The sequence below is a fragment of the Podarcis liolepis genome (genome assembly GCF_965112155.1).
Source record: "Podarcis liolepis genome assembly, chromosome: 3".
NCBI lineage: Eukaryota > Metazoa > Chordata > Lepidosauria > Squamata > Lacertidae > Podarcis > Podarcis liolepis.
In genome coordinates this window covers 112,509,416-112,527,944 of record NC_139557.1, presented here as the reverse complement: position 1 = coordinate 112,527,944, position 18,529 = coordinate 112,509,416, and the positions used below count along the sequence as shown (strand labels likewise).

General features: G+C 46.9%; 1 protein-coding gene across 5 annotated transcripts in view; it reads right to left on the bottom strand.

Moving 5' to 3' along the window:
• Positions 1–18,529, bottom strand: part of SPTBN1 (spectrin beta, non-erythrocytic 1) — a 235,243-nt gene that overhangs the window by 14,645 nt on the left and 202,069 nt on the right. For 3 of the 5 annotated variants that reach the window (XM_083493969.1, XM_083493970.1, XM_083493972.1), the window contains 9 exons: positions 18,065–18,195; positions 14,524–14,728; positions 12,436–12,810; positions 10,175–10,419; positions 9,235–9,373; positions 6,936–7,020; positions 5,902–6,098; positions 5,481–5,584; positions 4,660–4,723 (listed from right to left, as the gene is read on the bottom strand). In XM_083493969.1, coding sequence (XP_083350095.1) covers positions 4,660–4,723; positions 5,481–5,584; positions 5,902–6,098; positions 6,936–7,020; positions 9,235–9,373; positions 10,175–10,419; positions 12,436–12,810; positions 14,524–14,728; positions 18,065–18,195 — 1,545 coding nt within the window. The remainder of the gene's footprint in view (positions 1–4,659; positions 4,724–5,480; positions 5,585–5,901; positions 6,099–6,935; positions 7,021–9,234; positions 9,374–10,174; positions 10,420–12,435; positions 12,811–14,523; positions 14,729–18,064; positions 18,196–18,529) is intronic. The other 2 variants (XM_083493971.1, XM_083493973.1) reach the window with 1 other exon arrangement.

Sequence of the window (18,529 nt, the reverse complement as noted above, 5' to 3'; positions counted from 1 at the left end):
TTCAGTATTTTTGCAGCCTGCTTTCAGAAACGGTTTCCGCAATGAACAGAATAATAATAATAATAATAACAACAACAACAATAACAAGCATGTATGCAAATGATGCATGGTGACACACGGGGGGAAATAATAAGAGCTAAACAAAACTTTAATGGAAACATGCTTTGAGCATGCAGACAAAACACCATGGGTGACAATGGTTAACAACAACAACAACAGATAAACACAAGCATGTTATGAATACACGTTGTCATCATTGGAAGGTTAACTGCAAGTCAGCTGAGTTTGTTAGCTGATTCTTGAGGTATTTAAATCCTGATGCAACACAGCAGCGAGGGACGCAACATGGAATACATCCCCGCTCCCCCCGAGTTTGCTTTTCAAAGTGCATGAATCAAGATCTACATTCAGTCGTCCACCTCCTTGAGCCTCTGTACTGTTAGACGAGGAATCAAGGGATCTGCGCAAGGGAATGACAACCCACGCGTTGTTCTGTGAAATGCCACAATTTTTCGGAACCAAAAAAAGTAGGCAGCTATTAACAGAGAGGACTGCAGTGTCCTTCGCTGCCTGAGATTCAGGTTTGAGGTATCTTTTCCTCCAGTTTCCCCCTGAATGCTAGAGCTCTAAGTTGCCATTATATGAGGAAACTGAGCATCCCTTAGGCATTTTTGGCTACAGGATAGAACAGGTTTGGAACAGTCCCTTTGCCTGGCCAAGGGTCAAAAAGGCATCTCTGGTTCCTGCAGGGTTTAATGCACTTTGAGGGGCAGCAACCTAGAACTGGTGTAAAGGAAGCACCAAAACATGTCAACACATTGATATAAGGAAATCTAAAGAGCACGAATTAAGAAGTTATACGGTGATATCCTGATGAGAGGGGGAGGAAGAGAGAGAGAGACATGTATGATAATGAAGAAAGACATGGTTGCATGGAAGAATAAAATCCTAGCCTTCTCACTCCTCACAAATGTTGCCAGGTACACTTTGAGAAACTAAACTGATAACCGGTACACCTTAATGTAGACTTGGAGGTTCAGCAAAGGGAAACTAGATTTATCAAGTGTGGTTTGCTAATTATAAAGGTTAATAACTAACTAACCCTTATACCGGTGGTAAAGATTGCAGCAGAAATTCTTCATGGGAGGAAATCAAGGCCGCATTGGAAAATGGCAAAACTACAAATAAATTTGGAGACATCTAACAAATGCCAATTATTCTTTACCTTTACCAGCTGAGGCAACCGCCCATCGACTATGCTACAATCCAAGTTTATGTAAACAAAAAATATTCTTAATGCCACTTTTGTGCAAAATTGCTGAATCTGAAGTTGCAACCCCAGAACGCACGTTTAGCAATCTTTATCGCTACCCACAATCAAGTAAGGTTAAAGAGAATTTCCCACCCTCCTTTGAAAGTGTGGAATTTCTCTACCCTTTCAATGTGTCTTTTCATGTGGATTGATGGTCCTAATTCAGAGGTGAAGATTGCCAGATGAACCCTGGGTTTCACTGAGGGCTTCAAACACCTCACCTTCCTCCTCTTACAGTAGCAGCAGATAGACTCACAGTAGATACCAATTCAACTGTCATTAATTCTTTCCAAATAAGCCAAACAAATCTCTGTTACAGCCTCTGCTACTGCCTTAGCCCCCTCACGGAATTACATTCCCCAGAATTCCTTGAAGAGAAGAATGTTGCCACCCTACCACTACCCAAAAATCTGTAATTTGATACTATGGTCACCATCCTCTGTTCTCCACCTTCACACAGAATGGAAGTGTCTAGAGCAGGTGTAGGCACTGTGCTGCCCCCTAGATATTGATGGGCTCAAACTCCCACGAGCCCCTGCCATAATCAGGGATGGTGGGAGCTGTTGATCAACAACATCCGGCTAAGCGTGGGCTAGAGGGTTGACATTTAGATCTATGGAGCCCAAATTAAGATTCCCACTCAACTGAGAAGGTAACTGAGTAGTACCTCTCAGCCTAATCTACCTCAAGGCTGAGTTCCTTGTGTGGGATACAAATGTAATAAAACTGTTAACGTGTAATAGCAGATTCATGCTTGTTAATGGTTCCTTTCCTCTTCCCTAACCTGCACGTCTCCTTTCGTAGGGGGGGAAATGAGAGCAAGGGAGTGTGAACCTGTGGCTCTCCAAGGTGCTGTTAAGACTCCAGCTCCCATCATCAACCTTAGCCAGCACAGCCAGTGGTCAGAGCGATGGGACGCAGAGTCTAGCAAAATCTGCAGAAGACACAGGTTTCTCCACCCCTGGTTTGAGAGTCAGTGAGCAGAGGTTTCAGATATGGGCTATGAATCAGGTATAAGGTATAAGCCCCTCAACCTCAAAGGGCTGTTGGGAGGATTAAAAGGGGAGGAAGGGAAAGAGGATCATGTATGCCACTTTGGAGTAAAGGTGGGATAGAAATCTAATAATTAAACAAACAAAGAGGATGCACCTTCTGTTTCCCTTCACTATTAATACGTTTTCCTACTCTCCCACTTTCCCCCTTAAACTTCTAGGAATGCGAAGGGTTGAAGCCATGGAAAAAGCCAAGGTCTCTGCAGCCTAGTAGGGTGTGGGGAGAATCTTAGACCCAGCAGGGCCAAGTGTTGGTGCCTGGCTGGAATGCGTCCTCGAACTCTGGCAATGCCTTTTGCTTCCCTGGGTGGAGGACAGAGAGGTGTGTATGTGTGTGTGAGAGAATGTAGAAACTAGCCTACTGTGCAGAGGTAAAATGTTCACTCATTGCTCCACCCACTTTAGCCTCTGGCTCCTCCCACCACTGGCAAGTACCTCTGCCCCCCAACCCGGAAGGGAATGTTGCTCTCGGCTGAAAAGTGTCCCCCACCCCTGCCGTAGGATGAAAAACAAGGTGGGCATCAAGGCACTGAGCTCCCCATGTGCCTCAGGCCTCATGTGGAGGGCCAGCGCATGGGAAAGGCAAGCATCCTCTTTATCTGTGTGTGACAGGTGAGCATATGAAAATGAAGGTGCTTCCTTTCCCGACATATGTACCGGAGGCAATGCTAGGAGGGATGGGGAAGGCAGGTGTTCAAGGTTCCTCTTCCCCCCAGGGCTTAACTTGCTTGGAAAAGGGGAAAACTGGGAACAGTCCCAGCAACAGGAACAAGGGATGCTCACCCTATTAAAACTCCACAGTTTTAATGGACCTTTGGCATTTATTTTATTTTATTGCAGATTGCAATCCTAAACATGCTTCCTTGGAAATTAAATCCCACTGAGTGCAATAAGGTTTGCTCCCTAGTAACTGTGTTCAGGAGGGCAGCCTGAAAGATGCTGTGGAGAAGACCTGCTCCTGCCCACGAGGTGAAGAGGGTTGTCCTGTGTTCAGCCTCACATGATCTGCATGGATTTCTCTCCTTCTTTCCCCTCTCCAACCAGACCCTACTTTAAAAGGACTAAGAGAGTCCCGTGGTTTTCAATGGGGTTTATGCACCAAATAACCAACTCACTGGCTAGGGAAGAGGAACACTGGAACAAGTTGCCGAGACAGTAAGATCACACTGACTACTAATTTTGTAGCGTCCTTCCATTTAAACTTTATTGGCGGTTGCTGGGTTCACACTGCTTGGAATGTTCAACAACTTACTAACTTCTAGGTCAGGGGTGGAGAACCTCAGGCCCAAGAACCAGGGCTTTCTAACCGGCCCTCAGCACTCTCCCTAGCCATGTCCCTTCACTGGCCCTGTAATGCTGTTGCCTGGCTGGAGTTTGGCCTTGAATTGTGATAATGCCTCTTTGGCTAGAGGACAGAGGACTGCGGATGCATGTTGAGAAACGTCTGACTTTTGCACGGCTGCGCTGCAGCCAGCACACTGTACTAACAGCTGTATCTGTTACTCCACCCACTTCTCCCTCTGGTCCTGCCTGCCTTTCACCTCTCGGACTGCTTACCATAGACATGCGGCCCTCATAAGGTTGCGCAGAGCGTAGTGTGGCCCCTGGGGTGAAAAAGCTTCCCCACGTCTGCTCTTTTGGTGCAGATGGTTCTCCCTGACCCTGAATTCCACACCCCCAGTTTACATATCCACATCTGCTGACTGCTTTCTGTCTGTAGGACTGGATCGTGTGCGCCTGAAGGCATTTGCCGATATCACAGCTGGCTTCCTGGCTCAAAACCGTTAGTACAGCTAGGGACATCGTACCTGTCGGTCTCTATTTCTCGTCTTCCGCAACGATGAGATCTCATTACATCTCAATTACTCACACAAACGGGGCGGCTTTAGCGGCAGAAATCTCAAAAGCTATTAACAAAACGAAAAACTCACAACAAAAGATCATTGAGACAGTCGCAGTGCAACCGGGGTGCGGTGGGGGGGGGGGAGCCTTGAAGGATTTAGAGTTGAGGAAATAGAGGGTGCCTCCATGGGCACTGGAGCGAGTGGCTGGGTGTGATGGCGACTCAACTGAACACAAGCTGAATGCGGAGGGGTGTGTGGTTGCAGTGGGAGAGAAGAAGGAAAGGGAATTTGGAGGGCCGGCAAATCAGGGAGGAACAGGGGAGAAAAAGCAGCCCGTGGCCTTCTGCAAACCGCTCTGCGTCTTTCAATGTCCAGAACGAGGCCGGTCACTAGCCGTCCATCTGCCACTAAAGTTTTTGTAGTTTTGGTAGGTTTGGGAGCGGTAACTAACCCGAGGAGATTCCTGGTCTGGTGGCAAACCATTCTGGGATACCTGCTCTCCTTTTGTGCCGTCCCTGTTGGGAAAGAGAGAGAGAGAGAAAGTGAGAAAGAGACTGGAAAGGAGAAGCACAGGTGCAACACTGTAGACCAGGACATTTGCCATGGGCATCCAGGAACACTGAAGAAAACCCTGGTGAGCTGCCTGGCCTCTGTGACACATTCTGGGGGCACACATTTCTTTCCTGTGGGGGTGCCTTGGCAGCCATGTTGGATTTCACGGCCCACTTTTGCCTCTGGCCCTTGGAAGATTGCCCCAAAGGAAATCCAGGCCTTGGGCAGATATAAAAGGCTTCCGATAACTTCTATGGACTACCCAATGCTGCCGCTTACCAGTGCCAGATTCACGTATACGCTAAACAAGCTATAGCTTAGGGCTCCACTCTCTTGGGGGCCCCCTCAAAATGTAAAGGGGAAAAAAAACCTGGATGTACATTTCCAAAATATAAGATAAAAGCAAATAAAATAAAACCTACATACAGCAACAGTGTTTTCTGTTGTGTAGGCTCCTATGATGTAAGTCATGGGCTAGCCTGCTAGCCTGCTCACTAAAATATCACTGGTTTGCTCATTTCTATATATAGGGTGCCTACATTCTGCATGTGCAAATGGCTTTAGATACCTATTAGGTCCATAAATCACCATATAGCATATATTCAACACGAAAAACAGCGGCAATTTGTTGTTGACAGAGGACAGCTGGACAAATAAAGGCCCCCATAACCTTCAGTAGCTTAGGGCCTCATCAAACCTGAATCCTGCCCTGCTGCTTACCATTGCTGAGACTCCTCTCCGGTCTTGGGGCTTGGCTCCGGAGAAGGAGGCTGCCTCTTCCTCTCTTCCTCTTCTTGCTGTCGACGTACTTCCAACAATTCCAACTGGGGAGCAGAGAAGAAACAGTGCAACTTTAGGGTCCCTCCGTTCTCAGAAATGTCAGCCATCTTAGATCCTTGTTATCTCCCTCAAAATGCCACTCCTGCAAGAACCTGATTAGCTGTTGGATTGGATTGGCTCAGGAAAAAAAAGGTGAACTATTCCCCCCGCCCACAGAAAACAGGAAATCATTCAGTTTATTTCTACCAGAGTCTAAATTTAGCTCTGTAACGTATTAGCTCTGTGACTCCCAGCAATTGGAGCTAGAACAAAGCCATCGTGCGTGAGCACATGCGTCCCTGAAATGGCTCCTGCGACTCACCGTAGTAAGTCTTTCAAGCGCCGAAAATCTCTCGTCCCAAGTTGCGGCAGACTTTTCGAACGCTTCATGCCTCTTGATGAGCTTCTCCACTTCGTCCACGCTTTGCCCGATCTCGCGGCTCGACAGGTACGGCTCCTGCCCCAGCAGCCAGGCCTCGGCGACGCTGGCGTCCCTCGAAAACTGGTGCACTTCCAAAACTAAGCCAAAGGCAGAAACGTTGGGTGCTCAGGGCCGGCAAGCACTGTGCAATGATAGGCCTAGCCTCTTAAGGCAGGCGCTTTCTTAAAGACATGGCACCTTTCTCCTAACTCTTGGGGGTCCTGTTTCATCAGGGTGTTACTAAACCAATCCTTTGGGAATGTCCTAAAGTGTCACCGTTATATTTTCGCCCAGGGACATCCCCATGGTGGACAAAGGAAGCCAGAAATCATCATCAATGATCTGTCCTTCTCCCTAAGGTCCCATGTTGCGTTGAATGGACACTCCATGTATCTAGACCAGGGGTGGAGAATCTATAGCTCTCCATTTGTTGTTGGGTACCCATCACCCTTGACCAGTGGGCAGTCTGGCTGGCACTGATGGGAGCTGGAATTCATCACCATACGGAGGGCCCTGGCTTTCAACTTTTCCCTACTCCTCCAACACTTAAGTCAGCACTCCATGGCTGCTGAGCATGCCCACACCCCACACTGGCTGTTTTGGGTTCTTTCCTCTTGGTTGTATCTCTGCAAGCCTTTGGGTTCCCTTAACCCTACTGATACGCCCTTTTGTTTCAGTCTCCCATTCCGTACTATTATTGTTGTTGTTTATTAATTTATATACTGCTTAATTGCAAAGGTGGCTTTTAAGTGGCTGGCTTTGTGCTTGCCATATGTCTTCGGTGTTCACATCGCCAGCTTTGCAACAACGGCAAACACATACACTCCTGGCCGTGTATTAAAAAATGCCAACAACACTCAGAAAAGACTGCCACCTTTAAAAAACTGCACGAGATCTCATTGCTCTAATAAGACAGACAAAGGGGGGGGTCTTACTCAGTCTCAGCCACTCCCATCTGTCTTCCCATTTGTCAATCATTTCTTTTCTCTTCTCTGTGAGCTGCAATAACTTTTCCTTGATCTGCAAGGAATAAAAGAATGGAATGTTAGCATTGTACTACAGACTTCTTCTTCTTCTTCTGTCTTATATTTGACTTTAACAGAGCTGCATCTGGCATCTGGGATCATGCTAGGAAAAACAGGCTCTGTGTTTCACATCCAGACTTCTTGCTTGTCACTGGTGGACAGTGTCCATTGGATCTGGTAGGGGAAGGGGCTTGTTGGGAGGGTGGGGGGAAACAACATGAGCCCTGGTTTGGGATGATGCGACAATAGACTCTGGTTTGTTTTGTCCGTGGAGGAGAAGGAGGGGAGGAGAACTATGAGAACGCTTCAGTAGCGTGTATGAGCAGAGCTGGCGTGTAAATTGATTAGATTAGATAGCATGGGACACAGCGACAGAGATAGAATAGATTAGCTAGGATACAGTAATAAAAAGGGATCCATTATATTAGGAAGTCAGGATACAGATTAGATTGATGGGATAGGATAAATTAGATCAATAAAATAGGATACTGTTATGTACTGAAGTTCTCACCCTGGGCCAGCAGGGGGATACTGTAGATAGTTATGCAAATGAAGGATCAAAAGTGACGTTCAGTGATTGGAAAGTTTGTATGCAAATGAAGGATCGAAAGTGACGTTCAGTGATTGGATAGTTTTAGAAAGTCGCAACAGTTACGATTGTTCTGGAGCTCTATATAAGCAGGCTGACTGAGCTCCTCAGTTCAGTTCTGTTCCAGCTTACAAATAAAGAGCTGCTTTGGAAGATATGTTCGCCCCCAACTTAACAGATACATTAGATCGCCAGGACAGATAGAGCCCATTAAGTAGGGTCAACAGAAGGGAATGCAAAGCACTTTGGTGAAGTCAAGATACATAACAAAACCTAGATTCAATTACCGTATTTTTCGCTCTATAACACGCACCTGACCATAACGCACATCGTTTTTAGAGGAGGAAAACAAGGGAAAAAACATTCTGAATGAAACAGTGGATGTATCATTTTTGTGCTTCATGCTGCGGCCACAGACATGTGATCTGATGGTGAATTTGGGGTGACCCAATGCAAAAATCCTGAGAATTCCTGTGGATCCATGCTTTGTAACCATGTTTTTGCACCATTGCAGCCCCAGGCAACAGTGGGTGCGTGATTTTTTTGGTGCAGGCTGTAGCCATGGACATGCTATGTGATCTGATGGTGAATTTGGGGTGACCCAATGCAAAGATCCTGAGAATCCCTGTGGATCCATGCTTTGTAACCACATTTTTGCACCATTGCAGCCCCAGGCAACAGTGGGTGCGTGACTTTTTTGGTGCAGGCTGTAGCCATGGACATGCTATGTGATCTGATGGTGAATTTGGGGTGACCCAATGCAAAGATCCTGAGAACCCCTGTGGATCCATGCTTTGTAACCACATTTTTGCACCATTGCAGCCCCAGGCAACAGTGGGTGTGTGATTTTTTTGGTGCAGGCTGTAGCCATGGACATGCTATGTGATCTGATGGTGAATTTGGGGTGACCCAATGCAAAGATCCTGAGGATCCATATGGATCTATGCTTTGTAACCACGTTTTAAGTGGGGAGCGAACGAAAAACAAAGAAGGGACATGAGAGGGGTGTGCAGAGAAGCAGCTGGCTAAGAATGCAGGAGAGGGATTTAACAGGAGGGAGGAAAGAAAGGCAAAAGTTTCTCTCCACCCAAGCCAGCCATCTCTCTCTCTCTCTCTCTCTCTCTCTCCCTCCCCCTCTCTCTCCCTCCCGCCCCTCTCTCTCTCTCTCCCTCCCCCCCTCTCTCTCCCTCTCCCCCAGCAGCACTGGAGCACAGAGAGGAATTAGAAGGAACGACACTCTGCTTTCCCCTCTGCTTGCCTGGAGGGGAGGGGCTTTCCCTGCTCTTTGTTCCTTTTCAGCAAAAACAGCAACGAAACAGAGGAGGGTGGGCAGTAAGACCCTGAGGCAGAATGCAGGAAAGCAGCCGCTTCCTCTTTTCAGGTTTCCCTTCTCCGTGAAGCGCGATTTGATTTTTGCCTGATTTTTCGGCTCCAGGGACCACACATTCGCTCAACAACACGCACAGACATTTCCCCTTCCTTTTTAGGAGAAAAAATCTGCGTGTTATAGAGGGGAAAATACGGTAATATAGATGGTCCTTAGGTCTGAAACGGTGATCCTTATATGTTGTTTTCTCAACCACCACTCCTGCATAGTTGCAGAGAGCAAGCACACTGTACCTCTTCTGACGCATAGTGTTTCCTCGCCAGCAACGATTTGCCCAGCTCAATGCAAGTTGTAAAGCTGTCATTACGGGCATCTATTTCTGCTTTGATTCCCTGGTGATTGTTCATCAGCAGTTCTACGGAGGAAACATCCCTGAAACGAAATGGTGGTTCAGAAAGTCGCACGCTCGGTTTATTAAATGCTTTTGCAGCCCACCGCCAACAAAAACTGAAGCCTAGTTCTCATGGAGGCAGTAAGCCTGTGATCCTCAGGTGTGCAACCTCCACCTGTAGGTGGGGCTCATAACCATTTTAGAGACAGGAAGACTGAGGTGGAGAGTTAGCAGCCAAGTGTGTTGCTGGCTGAGAACGGATCTGAACTGAAGCCTCCTGAGTCCAGTTCAATCCCAACATTATGCTTCAAGAATGCTAGGTAGACCTCACCAGCAACAGCCACACGGACACAGCTAGAGGCCTAGCGCTAAACATTTGGCTTGTTGTTCCACATTACCAGTGCCGGATTTACACATAAGCTAAACAAGCTATATCTGAGGGCCCAACTCTCTTGGGGGCCCCAAAAAAATTTAAAGGAAAAAAACACCTGGATGTACATTTCCAAAATGTAAGATAAAAAACAAATAAAACAAAACCTACATACAGCAACAGTGTTTTGTGTTGTGTAACCTTCCTATGATGTAAATAATGGGTCCCGCCTACTAACCTGCTCCCTAAAATATCACTGGTTTGCTCATTTCTATATATAGGGTGCCTACATTCTGCATGTGCAAATGGCTTTAGATACCTATTAGGTCAATAAATTACCATATAGCATATATTCAACACACAAAAACAGTGGCAATTTGTTGTTGACAAAGGACAGCTGGAAATATAAAGGGCCCCATTACCTTCAGTAGCTTAGGGCCTCATCAAACCTGAATCCGGCCCTGCACATTACCTAGGCTTCTCTTGGGCTTCGATCTGACGAATGACATCCTCCATCCAAAGCATGAGATCTCGGACCATGCTGAAGAAGCGGAATTTGTCCCCGGTGTCTACCAGCCTGACCCTGCGCCCCTCGCAGGCATCCAGCAAGGTCTTCCACGCTTCCAGAACCTCATTTTCACGCCTTTGGATATCGTCGGCCTTGTCTCCAGCGTAAGCAGACTGGAGGCGGGCGGCATCTTCTTGCAGTTGCCTTACCTGGCGAGGGAAGAAAGAGAAACGCCATCAGCCAACGCGATTGTTGGAAGGCCTGCTATGGAATTATAGCCAGGGCTTCATCTAGGCTGCAAAACCTGGGAGATGAGCAATGTTGCAGAATGTGGCAGCGGGTACAGAATTAATAATAATAATAATAATAATAATAATAATTTTTATTTATACCCCACCCTTCCCAGCCAAGTTGAATGAATACAACTTAAAAACAAGATTAGAATACAACATTAAAATATTGAAACATTAAAATGCAGCCTCATCACAGGAGGAGAAAGGAAAAAGGAAAAAGAAAGAGGGGGAGGGAATCAAATTGGCTCCAAGCCAAAGGCCAGGCGGAACAACTCTGTCTTACAGGCCGTGCGGAAAGAAATCAGATCCTGCAGGGCCCTGGTCTCATGAGGCAGAGCGTTCCACCAGGCCGGAGCCAGAGTTGAAAAGGCCCTGACCCTGGTTGAAGCCAATCTAACTTCCTTAGGGCCCGGGACCACTAGGGTGTTGCTGTTTATGGACCTTGAGGCTTGAGGCTCTCTGTGGGGCATGCTGGGAGATATGACCACCTTGGCTTCTTATTTCAAAACAAGAACCAACCACCAAGTTCCTAGCCCTTATGACTGCGAAGATAAGTGTCGGGGAACTGCCATCAGCTCAGAGGCAAGAGGTGGAAGGGCAGTTGGGTTACAGAGAGCCTCCAAAGATCGTGTGAAGCAGCACTTCCTCCGCGGAGGAGGGAAGCCACGCCTCCAGTGGGGAAGGGGTGCAGGGCTCGGAGGATGCAAGGGAGAGCCACAGCACTGAGCATGGACAAAGCGGGGGGGGGAGGAGGCAGGTCCCCCTCTGCCCACCCCCTCTCTGCGCAGTCGGTTTACGCGCAGAGAGGGAAGCCGTAGGATGGGTATCAAAAGACTACTCTGCTGGGGAAAGTTTAAGGACCGCCCACTCCCAGATCCTGCTAGTGACTGAGTAAGACATCCTGCACTGTGAATGTTTTTGCACCGATAATAAAGCCTTTGAAAAGACCAGTGGGGGTCTTGCCTGTCCACTCTCGAGCAACCATGCCAGCAGACATAACAATAAGCTTTAAGACATATGGGCAACCAAGACCAGCCCAAGTCATTTTACTGCTTGAGGCAAAGGACAAGATGGCACTCGCCTGATTCCACGTACGGAAGCCAATCAGATTGACTGATGAATCTTACTTGAACATGGGGACAGAGGGCAACAGACCAGCTTAGGTGGCACAGGGAAGGCTGTGTGGCACACAAACACAGCTGTGCCCTCCGACACTTTACCACCACTACCCAACCCCCAGCATTTGCCACCTGAGGCACTGTCTCATTCTGCCTAACAGCAGGGGCGGCCGAGTTCCACAAGGGAAGCATTGAGTCTATGGAGGAGGAAGCTTGCAATGTGCTACCCCCTTAGCTAATTGTAAGAAGGCAGGTAGGTAAAGTAAAGGTAAAGGGACCCCTGACCATTAGGTCCAGCTGTGGCCGACTCTGGGGTTGCGGCGCTCATCTCGCTTTATTGGCAGAGGGAGCCGGCGTACAGCTTCCGGGTCATGTGGCCAGCATGACTAAGCCGCTTCTGGCGAACCAGAGCAGTGCACAGAAACACTGTTTACCTTCCCGCCAGAGTGGTACCTATTTATCTACTTGCACTCTGACGTGCTTTCGAACTGCTAGGTGGGCAGGAGCAGGGACCGAGCAACGGGATCTCACCCGGTCGCGGGGATTCAAACCGGCGAACTTCTGATCAGCAAGTCCTAGGCTCTGTGGTTTAACCCACAGCGCCACCCGCATCCCTTGGCAGGTAGGTAGGAGTTGCTAAAAGTAGATTGAGGTTGGTGGGCACCCATGGGGGATCACCCTAGAAGACCAGAAAACAAAAGAGAGCTGCTGGCAGCCCATATCAATGCACAATCGTCTTTCTTGACCACCTGAAACCACGTAGATCCCTGCATTAAGGGGGCTGTGCTAAAAAATACTGTCTCAGCATGCACACCTGTGTCCCTAAGGCCTGAATGTCGTGTTCGAACGTTGTATGCATCCTCTGCAAGGTTTCCACCGTGTTCTGGTCCCTCCCAAGCTCCTCGGGCAGCTTCTTGTGTTTGTCCTGTATCCGCCCAAAGATCTCCTTGGCATCGTGGTAAAATTTGTGCAGTTCATAAGAGGCGGCGAGGATCTGCGTTCTCGTGTCGATGAGTTCCAGGAGGTCAGCCCAGGCCTCGTTGAGACCGTCCTTCCACTCGGCGATGGTGGCGGCATCTGAATGTCCGGAGTTGATGAGATCATCGGCCATGTGGTTGACGGTGTCCACGCGCTCCTGCCCAATGTTGCCGGTGTCCCGGGCAAATTCGCGGAATCGCTCTTGCAGCATCTGGAAAGAGAGAGGCCGTTAAGGAAACGGGCTCCAAATCAAGTGGAAGGCCACTTTCCAGCATTCCATACATTACAGCATCAGTGATGTTCAAAAAGAGACTGACATCAGCAACACAACTGTACCAGAAGCTGAAGAGGAGTCAGATATGTGGAATATATGCATGTTAGTAGTAGTAATAATAATAATAAATTTTATTTATACCCTGCCCTCCCCAGCCAAGACTGGGCTCAGGGCGGCTAACACCAAATATAAAAATAATTGATTGAAATACAGCTTAAAAAACAAGATTAAAATACAACATTAAAACGTTAAAACGCAGCCTCATTTCAGTGGAAACTCAATCAAAAAATATTTTTGGGATAAAAATGTCAAGTCTTCACCAAGGCTAACTATCCAGACTGGTCCTACATGGGCCAGAAAAAAGCCAGGGAAGTCCCCAAATAGGAGTTCCAACACAGAAGGAGAAAGGAAAAAAGAAAGAGGGGGAGGGAATCAAATTGTTTCCAAGCCAAAGGCCAGGCGGAACAACTCTGTCTTACTGGCCCTGCGAAAAGAAATCAGATCCCGCAGGGCCCTGGTCTCATGAGGCAGAGCGTTCCACCAGGCCGGAGCCAGTGTTGAAAAGGCCCTGGCTCTGGTTGAAGCTAATCTAACTTCCTTAGGGCTCGGGACCTCTAGGGTGTTGCTATTTATGGACCTTAAGGTCCTCTGTGGGGCATATTGGAGAGGCAGTCCCGTAGGTACAAGGGTCCTAGGCCGTGTATCTATACATATGTATGTGCATGCGTCTATGTGAATGATGTACACCTGTTTACCTGAATGAGCATCTCCACCACCATTGTCCAGCCCAGACACTGAGGTCCAGCTCTGAGGGCCATCTGGCAGTTCCTTCACTGTGAGAAGTTAAGTTACAGGGAGCCTGGCAAAAGGCCTTCTTGGTAGATGCACCTGCCTGGTGGAATGCCCTCCCATCAGATGTCAAAGAGCTAAACAATTATATGACTTATCATAGACACCTGTATCGGAAAGCTTTCAATATCTGATGTTTTGTTGTGTTCCTTTATATTCTGTTGGAAGCTGGCCAGAGTGGCTGGAGCAACCCAGTCAAATGAGCAGGGTACAAATAATAAACTGTTAGTATTATTTACACATGCATATTATCGAGACTATTCCCATTGCCTGTATTAATTGTCAGATTGCGACACTTTGTACAGTTTAACAGCAAGAGTCAAAGATCATTGCTTCTCACACCACAAAATGCCCTTTTTTTGCTCCCCGTACAAACACTGGGTAAAATGACCTAGCTCCAAGGAGGTTAAAGTGGTGTGTGTGGTCCCTGCCACCATTTTGTCCTGATAACAACTTTCTGTGGTAGGTTAGGATGAGTGCCGGTGAGTGGCCAAAGATCAGTTGTGGACCTTCATGGCTAAATGGGGATTTGAACCTTGAACTCCCAAATCCAAGTCCAACATTGTAACCACAACAGCTCGTGTGTGTGTGTGTGTGTGTGTGTGTGTGTGTGTGTGTGTGTGTGAAACAGTGTGGAATACAAGTTTTGGTTTCCATTTCTTGTTCTGTGGCCAACCGGCCTTTCCAACCATGGATGTTACCTGTAGACTGCCTTGCATAGTAATGAAATACAGGAAAAAATAAAACAACGGCAAATTGTGGAAAGCTGAAAAAATGGGAAGGATCATCTGATCATCTTACTGTCACATGTTCGTAATCCTGTCCCAGCTCGTGGGATCCGGCCACCACTTCCCTTTCGGCAATCCACTGCTCCAAGTCATCCACTTCGCGGTTCAACTGGAACAGCCTGTGTCTCTCGTCCAGCTTGCCTCTCCTCTCCTCAGCGAGGTCTTTCAGGCCTGCGTACAGCTTGTCTACTTTGGACTGCCGCATGCTAATGCGCTCACTGAGGGGAAGACAAGGGAATGTGTGAGAAGAGAGTCAAATCCATCTACTTAAAACAAAATTTTTAACATACAATTTTATTTGGAGGCACAGTTCCTCTTTCTTCTACAAAAGCGCCACGGGCACTAGGCACAAAATCAGGGTTGCCATGTTTCAAGCAGTGAAAATCTGGACAGAAAACTTGTTGTGCTTTTTATTTTTTCTTTCCCGGCCCCAAGTTGTTGAGCTTCTTTGGCAAATTCGCAAAAAGAGAGAGGAAGTTTCCGAGCTATTTTTGAGGGAAATCACCAATACGGGTTTCCATACGTCCGGATTTTCCCGGACATTTTAGCGCCTTCCGTTCAGACACTACTTCCGACGGCAGTATTCTGGTTACGTCCGAGAAATTCCGGACGTATGGCAACCCAACACAAAATGGCCACTGCTAGGATGTGGCATAATACAAAATGGCTGCCGCACTGTAAAGAATAGAAAATGGTACAGGCATGGCACCCCAGCCACTGCCATACACAGACAGAAGCTCTTTGCCCCTCTCATCTGCTCAGAATGGATGGGAGGGTGAATGCACAATTCGGGCAACAAGTGAAATGTACAAGGAAGGAGAGGCTGAGCCAGTGCAAACAGGAGCTGAGCAGGAAGAATGGAGAGTCTCTCATGCCCTGTGGATATTTTGAGGGGATATTTGAGGGGCCGACCTTTCATAGGTGCTGTTGGTGGTACTGGCAGGTACCTTGGAGGGGCCACACTGGTGACTCCAGGGAGATGCAATCTGTGTCTGTCTAACTGCTGAATGACTAAATTTATTGTTTATTTGCTTTAGATATAAATGGGATCACTCATTTGGCTCACTGATTTCAGGTACATGATCCTAAGCAGGTGCTGGTTACATGTGTTGCCAGCACAGATATATGGTGAAATTGCTTACAAATTGAATTTTTCTTATTTTAGTGGTGTGTTTACTTACCAGTTAAAAAAAACAGAGTTTTCTCATGCAGGCACATTTAAGCTATATTCTCAAAGAAGCATGCAAACTGTATTTCTTAATTCCTAGAGTCCTAACCCTTTCTGCTTTTTAGTGGTTTTACTAAAAGACAGGTGGATTGGGGTGGGGTGGGGTTTACTAAAAACATTTCGCTTTATTATTATTTTTACGTTGTAACAGTAACAGAAGAGCATGAGCCGCATTGTTAGGCTTTTTCTGTTTGTCAAATTGTTTGGGATGATTTGGATTTTTAGTGGCATGGTTATAATAGGTATTTTTCTGCATGTGCTCACACATTTCACATCCTGTTGATTCCCCCAAAGCCAAACAGACATCCAGAATTAGTTGTAAATAATAATTATCACACCTTATTGGACTTGCCTCTTACACCTGGGATGGGGATCGTCAGGCCCGGGGGCCAAATGTGGTCCCTTGTCTCTCTACCTGACCCTTGGGACTCTTACCAGTCCATGCCCCCCCCCCCACTGCAAGCCACAGCCCTTTCCTAGCCCTGCTCTGCAGCAGCCTTAACTGCTTTTGCCTAGCTGGAATATGTCCTTCATCTTAGACAATGCTTCTTGCTTGCCTGGATGGAGAAATGTTTGTGCGGAAAAAGCGCTGCCTTTTGCATGGCCGGAATATAGCCTACTGCACGAGCCTATGAGTAAAATCCATTGCTCTGCCCATTTTTCCTTCTGGCCCCACCCATGCGGCCTCTGAAATGTTGCTTATGATATAATGTGGCCCTCATTCTGCAAAAGGTCCCCCTGCCCTGCCTTCCACCTTTCCAGTTATTGATGCAATCTGCCAGTGCCACTTGCTGTCATATTTGGGAAGCTGGCGGCTCAGTAAATTTGTTGCGGGGGTCAAATCTGGCCTGTGGGAAACATCAGCCTATTGCCCCCGATCTAGCTCATCGATTGTAGTGGAGCTAGGACGCCAGAACAAGGTTCACAAAATCTGACAGTTTCCAGTTTTGTTTGTTTTAAAAAGACAAGCCTGGGAGATGTGCGCTAAGATACTTTCCAGACCTGACAGCCCGATTCTACGACTTTTTCCCATGACCCAGAGGAAAAGGCTCAGATGTCCAGGATTTCCGCCAGCGATGAATGCTATTGATAAACAGATCATCCACATCACTGGAAAGGCTTCTTCCGCAGCCTGAGTGTGTTTAAATTTCCAAAGGAAATGCAATGCAATTTTGATCGATGCATCACTTATTTCCTGTCCAGTGAATGACAATTTAGGAGCACATGCAAGTTGGCAAATCGTTTCTGGATCCATGCAGAACAGGACAGAGGAGAAACTAACCCTCTCCATGAACTCTTTTCCTCCCAGTTTTCTCTGCCCAGTTTATGCTGAATTCCAGCATCAGCTGTCAAATATATGTACTCATGAATTATTTACCATTTCCTTTGTCAGACTGAATTTGGGTTTTTCCCCCCATTTGGCGCTCCCTGCCTCCAGTTTCCTTTTTCAGGGGACAATCGTCTCTGATTTATATAGCTGTCCATATTAAACTTCTGATTACCTTTGTCTGTTTGATATAAATGCCTCCATCTTACCCTTCTTTGGAACCTCCCTGCAGGTCAGTGGACAGCGTGCAAGCGATACTCTGAATTCTACCTTTGTTCCTTTTCTCTTTTTAATAGCTAAATATGTGTTTCTTTATTCTTATTATTGGAATTTGTAACCCACCTGAAAGGATTCATTGGAGGCTAAAAGGGGTATTAAACATAAAAAGCACAGCAAAAAAGCATCTAAAAATATAAAAACACACTTTGGGCATCATTTATCTGAAGACAAGATAGGGAATGTTAAATATTTATTTGTGTGGTATGTTCCTCTTGGCAGCTCTGTTGCTCAGGTTCAATATTATTTCTCCCAGTAGTCTGACAGAAGCCTGACACTACTGGATAACTGATCAGCTTAACTGTTTAAACTAAACACAGTTCCCCATGATGTCCAAACTTGAGGAACTGTTTTGTTTAAACTATGGTTACTGAGAGCATACCTTAGCTCCAGATCCAACCTTGTTCTGAAACCATAGCATAGGCAAACCATGGTTTCCTGAGAACAAACGTCAGGGGAAACTGGGCTTAGTTTAAAAGTAGAAGTTGAAGCTTTCAGTTCTCCTCTGGTGTGCAAAAGCAGCATCATTCACATAGTGGGGCACCATTGTTCCTAGTTATGCGTTTACTGGACCATAGTCTAAGCTTACCATTTGTTTGTTGGTTAGCCAGGATGGGGAGTGCAGAAAGGAAACTACGCTTGATGGACTTAAATCCAGCATGGCAGTTCTTAAAAATTCCTTGGGGAAACGGCAAACTACAAATATAAAACAGCAAGAGTCACCTCTCTGGATGATTGTCTGCCACCAAAGTCCTGCTAGTCTTGGATAGCTGGTGCACGGTCTCAGCATAATCTTCTACGGCCTGCTCCAAAATCTGGTGCTTCTTCAACATGGAAACTGCACTTTGTTCATCCTAAAGTGGCGAGAGAGAATGTCATTTTCTTTGCATGACACCATGGTGGAGGGAGTCATCTTGGTGTGCATAAATAGGGAGGGTTTCACCTAACAAACCCTGTCAGGAGAAGCTTGTGCTTGCACAATGGGGCTCCCCCCTTCTTCCCCGTGCATCCCCCAAATCGGTTCGGTTGTGTGTGTCAGAGAACCCCCAGAACAGAGACTGAGGGGAGGGGGAAATTGTTCTGCCTGGCAAGCTGAAATGCTTGCACAGACATCGTTTCTAATAGCCTGAAACCGCATTCCACCCACAATGCATATTATAATGTATATTTTAAACTATTTTTACTTAT